This window comes from Musa acuminata, chromosome BXJ2-6 (assembly GCF_036884655.1).
Source record: "Musa acuminata AAA Group cultivar baxijiao chromosome BXJ2-6, Cavendish_Baxijiao_AAA, whole genome shotgun sequence".
Classification (NCBI taxonomy): domain Eukaryota; kingdom Viridiplantae; phylum Streptophyta; class Magnoliopsida; order Zingiberales; family Musaceae; genus Musa; species Musa acuminata.
Window position 1 is genome coordinate 45,877,183 of NC_088343.1, and position 9,727 is coordinate 45,886,909.

Sequence of the window (9,727 nt, forward strand, 5' to 3'; positions counted from 1 at the left end):
ATTGATTTCCTGAGGAGAAACGCTGACATGTTCGCATGGTCTCCCAACGAGATGCTCGACATCGACCCGGAAGTGGCCCAACACTGGCTCAATATTGACCCCGAGGCTCAGACGGTGAGACAGAGACCAAGGAAGTTCACCCCCGACCAATAGAAGGCAATCGGTGATGAGGTCAACCACCTTAAAAGGGCCAGATTCATCACTGAGGTTCAATACCTTCAATGGCTGTCGAATGTAGTCCTCGTTAAGAAATATATTGGAAGTTGGAGAATGTGTGTTGATTACACCGATCTCAACTGAGCATGCCCCAAGGATTGCTATCCACTCCCTATGATAGACCAATTAGTCGACGCCATCGCAGGCCACGAACTCCTCACGTTCATGGACGCATTCTCGGGCTATAACTAAATCCGGATGGCGGCGCAGGATCAAGAGAACACTGCCTTCATCACCACTAGTGGGGCGTATTGTTACAAAGTGATGCCCTTTGGCCTGAAGAATGCTGGGGGAACTTACCAAAGGATGGTCGACAAACTCTTCAAGCACCAACTCGGGAGGAATATGGAAGTGTACGTGGATGACATGATCATAAAAAGCAAGGTCGCAAGCACACACCTGACCGACCTGGCGGAAACATTCCAAATGCTCAAGTGGGTCAACATGCGTCTAAATCCTGCGAGGTGCATCTTCGGGGTTAGCTCGGGGAGGTTCCTCAGCTTTATCATTCACCAAAGGGGGATGGACGCCAACCCAGAAAAGGTGTGGGCCGTAACCAAGATGCACTCCCCCTTCTCGGTCGAGGAGGTGCAGCGACTCACTAGGAAGTTGGCAGCACTCAGCAACCCGTATACTATGTCAGCCATATCCTCGTCAGCCCTGAGGCACGGTACTCCCCAATTGAGAAGCTAACTCTCGCTCTAATGAAGACAACCTGAAAGTTGCAGCCCTACTTCCAAGTCCACACAATCAAAGTGATCACTGACCAGCCCCTATGACAGATCCTTTCCAACTTCGACACATCCGGTCGCATGCTATGGTGGTCGGTCGAGCTCAGTGAATTTGATATTCAGTACTTCCGTAGGACCGCCATCAAAGCTCAGGTATTGGCTAACTTTATTTCCGAGCTAACTCCCAAAGACCATGCTATGGGGCAAGAGAACAACCAGAACACGTGGACCCTATACGTGGATGGCTCGTCCACTACCGGAGCGACCGGGGTCGGGCTTATCCTCAAAGGCCCTCAGGAGAGACCTACGAGAGGTCGCTTCAATTACAATTCCAAGCCACTATCAACGAGGCCGAATACGAGGCACTACTCCATGGCCTATGCCTCATTTTGGAGATGCATGTGGACGACCTTGAAGTCTTCAGTGACTCCCAACTGGTGACGGGACACTTTAATGGGAGCTACAAATCCCGGGATCCAACAATGGTGTCATACCTGATGGAGGCGAAGCGACTTGCCCACTGCTTCAACCGTCTCTCAATCACTAGGATACCTCGGGCATAGAACATGCGGGCCGACGAGCTAGCTAGATCGCCAACGGGCACGTCAGCGTCCTCTTAGAAGGATTGCTACCGGATAACCCGGCCGACCCCTTCCCCTTCGTGCTCCCTGAGCCCTCACCCTGGGGAGCGGCCCTAGGTAATTCCAAGATGGCGCTCAAGCAAGTGGCTGGGCCCGCAGGCATCTTTCGAGCCACCATCTTCGTCTTCTTCGGAGGGCACCCCATTGCCGGGGATGCTGGCACCCTTTTTGGAGTGTCCTCCTGTGGGACATCCCCACCTCTGGAACCCTCCCCATCTCGAGACGAGGGCACGACAGCCTTGACACTGGGCATCTTCTTCACTAAATGAAGGTCCACCATCTCTGCAAAAGAAGACGGATCGATTATATAAGTCAAGACAAACGTTCGACCCATCATAGGTGAATGGCCATACCCCCAGTGGTGGGGCTCAGTTCCGCTTCGACCATCTACTCCTCGGTCATCTCCGTAATTGCCCGAGAAGAGGATAGGATACCCCTCAGTCGGTCCAGCTCATGCTCGGGCCACTCCAGATCGCTCTCGATAAGCAACGTGTTGGCATCGAAACCTGAGCCGAGCATAGCCGCTCGGTCCGCAGGTCTAGCTCATGCCCGGGTCGCTCTAGATCACTCTCGATAGGCGACCTGTCGACACCGAAACTTGAGCCGAGCATAGCCGCTTGGCCCGCTAGTCCAGCTCATGCCCGAGTCGCTTTAGATCGCCCTCGACATGTGACCCGTCGGCACCGAAACCTGAGCCGAGCATAGCCGCTCAGCTTGCAAGTCTAGCTTATGCCTAGGTCGCTCCAGATCGCCCTTGATAGGTAACCTGTTGGCACCAAAACCTGAGCCAAGCATAGCCGCTTAGCTCGCAGGTCCAACTCATGCCCGGGGCGCTCCATATCACTCTCGACAGGCAACCCGTTGGCACCGAAACCTGAGCTGAGCATAGCCGCTCGGCCCGCAGGTCCAGGTCATGCTTAGGTCGCTCCAAATTGCTCTCGACAGGCGACCCATTGGCACTGAGACCTAAGCCAAGCATAGTCACTCAGCCCATAGGTCAGCCGAGCATAGTCACTTGGCCCACATGCCCAACATCCAGCCCGAGTCGTATCTCGGCCGATCCAACGCCCATTCCAGGCCTCGCGGTCAATCTAATACCTGAGTCGCGTCTCGGGCGATCCAACGCCTGAGCCGCGCATCTCGACCGATCAAACACCTGAGTCGCATCTCGGCCGATCCAACGCCCGCGCCATGCCTCGCGGTCAATCTAATACCCGAGTTGCATCTCGGTCGATCCAACGCCCAAGCCACACCTCGTGACTGATTAAACACTCAAGTCGCATCTCGACCGATCCAACGCTCGAGTTGCATCTCGGTCGATCAAACACCCAAGTCGCATCTCAACCGATCCAACGCTCGAGCCACGCCTCGCGATCAATCTAATACCCGAGTCGCATCTCAGCCGATCCAATGCCCCATTCGCATCTTGGCCAGTCCAATGCCTGAGCCGCGCATCTCAACTGATCAAACACCCGAGTCGCATCTCGGTCGATCCAACGCCCAAGCCATGCCTCAAACACCCGAGCCACGCATCTTGACGATCCAACACCCGAGCCATGCATCTCGACCAATCCAACGCCCAAGTCGCATCTCGACCAACCCAACGCCCGAGCACGCCTCGTGGTCGATTTAATGCTCGAATTGCATCTCGGCCGATCCAACGCCCAGCCTAGTCCGCTGTCTGAGTCGCTCCACCCCGATCCACGACTTGTAGCTCGTTGGGTCTCCAACCGAGTTGCTCCATACCGCTCTCGATTGGTGGCCATAACTCTAAGCCACGGCAAAACCAGCCATCCGACCTACGACACGCCGGTCTCGTCTTATCAGGCTCCTATTGACGCCCGATCAGCAAAGTTAATCCTGCCCGAGGCACGGGGCGTCGCCCCTCTCAAACGCCCCACGACGAGTCCAATCAATTTCCCCTCGTAAGCAATCAACATCACTCCGACGTAGGCATGCCTCTTGGCTCTTTAAGGAACCCACAGCATGCCTTAGAGGGGAGGGGGGAGAAGTGATACGACATGTTTTGGAACCCCGAACACGTCACCGCTGACGCCACATGCCAAGTCAGAACCATACCAAGAAGTTGTTCCACCTGTCCCGTCCCGAGAGCTCGGGCGGTGTTGTCTGATGCTGCTCCGCACATCCCGAACACGGCAGTCGGTCAGAAGTCCCGTCCCGCCCCTCGTGGGTCAGTGGCCACGCACTACCGACCCTCGTGTAATAGTATAAAACCCCTGGCCGACCTCCGGCCAAGGGAGGATAGACACAAAAAAATAATCCACCCCACACTAATTTGCTCGTCGGAGGGGCCACAGCCGAGGATCACTCGGCGAGGGCCTTTTTTTGCAGGTGGACGATCACTCACGAGCGGCGAGCGTCCAGCGTCTCAACCCGGGAATTACCATCTAGTGTACGAGGACGAGCTGCCAACCACTCCGGAGACGAAAAGATGTGGCTCATCATAAACGACGCCCGGATCGGCAGATCGAAGAATGCTGATCAACAACCCGTCGCAAGGGCCCGATCGACCTCGACGTCTAGCTTAGCCAACAGAAGAATCCCGACATCGACCCATGAACCAAACCGTGTTGACTCATGAGCCACGATATATTTGTTCGTTAACAACATCAACATCAACGTCAACAAAAGCTTAGAATCCAACATCAACACCAACGTCAACGGATTTCCAGAATGGAATGCCGTTTGCATTTGCTCGGAATCCAAACCACAGATAGTATGGGTACATTTGCTTGTCCGCTTTGCAAAATGTCAAAAATGAAGCTCAAGAACAAGAGTTCTGACGAGTCTCTCCGCGGAACACCGTCGACCAGACGTTGTTTCCACACCTTGGACTAATGGGTGATTCCTTTCGATAGATAATTCTTATAATTACTTTAAAGATTAGTGTATTTAGTAAATCGGTTTTGTATTAGTTTCATTTCAGTAGATCAAACAGAAGATTCAGCTCAGCAATTATTATTCCATAGCACACTCGTCTAAGTTGTCTATGGTATAGACAGCAACTCATCCATCTCTACATCAGTCTAACGTACGTACCCAGCAAGAACATACAAATGTGCACGGCTGGAGGTCTCGACTCGGCAGGAAGACAACTAATAGCCTAGTTTCATCTTTAGTAGAAGCATTGGAGGTATAAAGAGGAGCACATAACGCAAGAATCGTCACTGCCAGTTTGGCACATGTCTGTATCCTTCATAAGCACAAAACAAACCAGAAGTCCAAGGACACACCAGGGACTAAAATTATAATTCTCCTACTTTTCTGTACTTTGCCAGGATCACAAGTACCCTAAATATACACCCTAGAGTTCATGAACGCCACCACTTCTTCTGACCAGGATTTTACGATCTCTTCTTTCTCTTCTTCTCATCTTCAGATTTCGCTGATGCATTTTTCAACTGCAAACCAGAAACTGAGAATGAGTACTCTTCTTCTACACAAGAAATTAGTTTGTTACCAAAATTTTGAAGCGATGAGTAGTAGGAATGCAGCTTACCATGATGCTGAGAATCCGAACAAAAACTGCAACAAAATCTGTGAAGAGATGCAGGGCATGTTTCACGTAGTCCAACTCCCCAAGGTGAGCTCTCTCTATAATCTCTTGAGTGTCAAAGACAATGTATCCCAGGAAGATCAACAACCCAAAGTAAAGCTGCAAAAGAAAAAATCAACATCATCAAATTTGGCAATAACAAACATTGAGATATTGGTCAGGTTTGGCCTTAGTAGATTACCTCAACCTTCAATATCTCCACACTGTGTCCAAAAATGGATCCTGCCAACTGCAACCACAGAAGGATAGAAACGCCAGAAGATAACAGACCACCCAAGTAAAGAAACTCTGCCCGCCTGGCCACTATTGCTGCCCCTGAGAAACATCCGAATGCTATTGCAGTCCCAACAAATGCTGTCACTAGCACGCTGGAAATTGAACATTCATCAAACCAAAATGATTAAACCACCTCGACAAAATTTACAAGTCAGCATACTAATCCATCATTTACAACAATATGGATACATTTCTATCAAGGGCATTACACGAGAATTTCATGGGAACATCTCGAAGAATTCTGCTGGCTTCACAGTATAGTGATAATAGGAGAATTCCCAACTAGAAAGGGAACCAATATCATCTCTCTACAGGAAGGATAACAAGAAACATAGTAGACATCGATTAAAAAAAAAAATCAAGATCATGGTTCAATTAAAAAAGAAAACACATTATAATATGAATCAATATCATCCTTCTACAAGAAGAACAATAAGAAACATAATGGACAAAAGCTGGAGAAATTTTTTCAAGAGCATGGTTCTATTACATTTAAGTAAATTTTCTCTTAAGAAGAACACCCAACAAAGCATGAATAGAAAGAGTAGCACACATCAATGACAAGAAAGCATACATATTATGTCAGACCCGGAGCTTGTTGCTTCTATAGTTGTATATCAAGCAGTATAGCAGAATATACATGATCATAAACCAAAGTGAACTCTACAAGTAAACTAAACTGGAAGCACCAAAATAATCACCTTTAAAACTATTTCTGTGAGACTTAGGATTCACCTTTAAACCCTGGGCATGATATAGAGCACATGATCTTTGTTGGTCCGTGAAAGCCGAAATTATATAATGAATAAATGGCACAAGGCTTGGCACGACATAAAATCCATGCTAATACAACACCAGCATATGTCAAGTAACTTTATCTTCATTCAACTATCATCCTCACCTATTTGTTCTATCACATTTTGTTTCATATAAAAAAAATTGCAAAATTTTCCAGACACCAAATTATTGCTTATGCTGATTTGTTCCTTTAAGAATTTGGGGTTGCAATCAGACACTGAATAAACAACGAACAACTGTTAAACAATGAGTAAGGAACGGTACAGTCACAAGAGAGGAACAACTGTTAAACAATGCATCTGCCAGCTTCATCTTACAATTGCATACGTAATAAATGTGGATCAGGGATTAGAAAGATGGTGGAAGGTAGAATTAGTTGTAAGAAGTTTAGAAAAAAGACTAGAAAGATGCAGTGAAAAGGTTATATGCCACAGCAGATCACTTATCTCCCTAATATACTCTGTCTTAGACATAACAGAAACTTGAATACCTCTGGAAAAAAAACAAAATCAAAATTTTCCATTAACTTCATTACATGAATAGAGATATTTTTGAAAATGATAAGTGACACCATATGAATAACCTAATAGGATTCAAGAAAGCCACACCAACAGTAGCAACATTTTAAAGCAACATCCAGGACCACAAGGAACTAAAGTGTCATAAAATTAGTATGATCAAACTTGTACTTCTAAAGGAAATTGTCCAACACAGGAATCAAATTATCTTAGTCTGCAAAATAGATGACTGAACTAGTAGGGGCAAAATCTTACTGTATAAACTTATACATGCTGTGTCCAATTTTACAACCATAACATACTTATCAACCTATAACAAGTCTGGGAAAGGATCCATCTATGATGGCTCTTCATTTGCAAATGCAGTACATGAGTTATCATTGGCATAATAGCTGTTTGGATGACAAAAGAACAAGTCCATCAATTCCTTCTCTTCATCCTTATATACCACCTTTTATTCAGACACTAGAAAGTGCTACTTGTCTTGCTGCTAGCAAATATAGGCAGCTCCAATGCGGGCAGTATGGACTTTCACTAAAACAAACACAAAAAAAATGCAAAAAGTCTAATGCAACTAATCAGAGAGTCAGACGAATAAGACAGAATGTCTAAATGTCTTGATGACAATCAAGAACCAACCTTGTTTTTAGCTGCTTGATTGACCAAATATCACTTCTTGAACCTATAGCTTTCTAAATCACACAAGAAGATATGTAACCAACTTCGATCAACTCCAACAGGTATACATTGTTTCAACTTCTTGATCCTACTTACCCCATTATATCAAAGGTGAAAGTGACAAAATTATTCAAAGGATTGAACCACTATTAACATGGCAGCCTTATCCAAGTCAATAATAACCCTAGATTAATACAACTTCCACAGCTATAGGTCCTACAGACACAAGGAACAAACAAAAAGAAATGATAACGGGTGCATACAAACACTAGATGGACACCACTTTCACGTAAACATGTCAAATTAGACATCAGATGGTATTATATATGACACCATTTAATAAATTGATTTACAATTAAGAAAATATTACCTCGGGTCAAAGTCAATAGCCAGCTCGATCAGAGGACCCACAGAAGCGCCTTCAAGAACAGAAGCTGCCATCAGAAGGCCGAACCTCTTCCTCTGCTCCAATAAGAAACAATATAATTAAAAGCTATTATGAGTAACCACAAACAAAAATGATCGAAATATAGAAATGGACCAGCACGGGTACCTCTTCATGTGGGGGCGTGGACAACAACCACACGATACTTACAAGGCATCCAAGCATGGTTATGACGCCACCTATGTTCATCAAAATGTGGAGATAGGCTCCAACAGCTGAAGCAGCTAGGGCACAACATAGCGTCAAGAAAACCTACACAACTCCACCGCACCGCCTTTGCATGAGATAGAGAGACAAGTGTAGATGATAAAGAACGCAACCAAAGAAAAAAGATAACTCCAGAGAGTTCAATTCCAAGCAAATTTGCTAACAATCCGAACCAAAATCAACCAAGAGGAAAACATGTCAACGAGGACAAAGAAGATAACTAAGAAACCATCAAAAAAGATGACAACACAAGCAGCCACTCTCATCAAGAATCACAAAAATTGACCCTGGAAAATGAAAGAAGCGAAAGGCACAAATCGCTATCGATCAAGCCCACATAAGACACTCGGAATGGCAACATCAAGCGTACTCGCACAGCAGATCCCATGCATCGAAAGAACGCAACCGAAGAACATAAAAGATAAATCGCATCGGTCAAACCATGAATCAACTGAGAGAACATCAAGCATTCGATCAAACCCTGACGAGAAATCAAGATTGCAAGGAACGCAAAAGATGGAGAAGAAATATAAAAAGGGCTGAAACATCAGTCGTCGAGATTGCCTAAAAAAATCCATCAAATTTAACCCGAAACAACCATTCTCTCAAGAAATACAAGAAATCCAAAAAGAAACACAGTCGATCAAACGCACCCAAGAAGAACACGAAAGGAATCTAAAGAAGAATGAAACAAGAAAAGGAAAAATGGGGCCAGGGGTTGAGGAATCGCACCAGCTTGAGGTGGTTTTGGACGGTGGGTTGGATATGCCTGAGATTCTTGAGCGAATTGTAGCTCCAACTGGAGCCGAACGACGGCTGCGATCGAGATTGGAAGAAGGAATCCATCTCTTCGTGTTCTCCTTTTCACGGCTTGGAAGAGGGCGACGGACGAAGACAAACCAACGATGAGGGTCTGGTGGAAACGAATTGGCGAATTGCTTGCTTCGGAACCACGTCGGTTAATTTAATCGGCCCCCGAAGCGATCTCTCGCCCCCTTTGACCACCCGTTCGTGAACGAGATGAAACCACGTGGTGTTTCGATCTCACTAGTGGAGTCTGGGACTCGCTGGAACCTGGCAGAGTCTTCCGGTACAATGAATCGCATGGGGTTTGTGTCGTTGACGACATCAAGGATCAGGAAGTTCTCGACCGTCCGATGCATGCGCATGGATTTGAGTCGGTGCATTTGAATATGCCTACGCGGGGACAGGTGACCCCAGAATGATGTGGATTTTAGGTGCTAATTATGATGTTGATATTTTCAAGTTTAACCCATGGAACGCCGCCACGTGGAAAATCAGGTTCATAAGATTATTTATCGTATCAGTCTTTCAAATAAATGATTTCCTCATCTACGATTTTTTAAAATAACATTTGTATACCCATCTATTTTGGTATAAATATATCCTTAGGCAACTATCGACCCACATCTCTCTCTCTCAGGTTCATAAGATTATTTATCATATAAGTCTTTCAAATAAATGATTTCCTTACCTACAATTTTTGAAAATAATATTTGTATATCCATCTATTTTGGTATAAACATATCCTTAGGCAACTATCAAGTGACATCTCTTTTTCTCTCTCTCTCTCTCTCTCTGATTCACAAGATTATTTATCATATCAGTCTTTCAAATAA

General features: G+C 45.9%; 1 protein-coding gene across 1 annotated transcript; it reads right to left on the reverse strand.

Moving 5' to 3' along the window:
- Nucleotides 1-4,699: 4,699 nt before the first annotated feature.
- LOC135616003 (bax inhibitor 1-like) lies at nucleotides 4,700-9,048 on the reverse strand. The gene is made up of 6 exons (XM_065115193.1): nucleotides 8,820-9,048; nucleotides 7,989-8,132; nucleotides 7,806-7,897; nucleotides 5,347-5,533; nucleotides 5,109-5,264; nucleotides 4,700-5,010 (listed from the first exon to the last, which is right to left on the reverse strand). Exons 1-6 carry the CDS (start codon nucleotides 8,931-8,933, stop codon nucleotides 4,954-4,956), a joined length of 750 nt encoding a protein of 249 aa, XP_064971265.1. The 5' UTR covers nucleotides 8,934-9,048; the 3' UTR covers nucleotides 4,700-4,953.
- Between the last annotated feature and the right edge of the window lie 679 nt (nucleotides 9,049-9,727).

Bases quoted from the DNA above. Each gene is read 5' to 3' on its own strand.
- LOC135616003 (XM_065115193.1), bottom strand. From the start codon at position 8,933: ATGGATTCCTTCTTCCAATCTCGATCGCAGCCGTCGTTCGGCTCCAGT. The intron at 8,133-8,819 runs GTGCGATTCCTC...GGAGTTGTGTAG, and splicing joins TCCAAAACCACCTCAAGCTG to GTTTTCTTGACGCTATGTTG. The intron at 7,898-7,988 runs GTACCCGTGCTG...TTATTGGAGCAG, and splicing joins CCACGCCCCCACATGAAGAG to AGGAAGAGGTTCGGCCTTCT.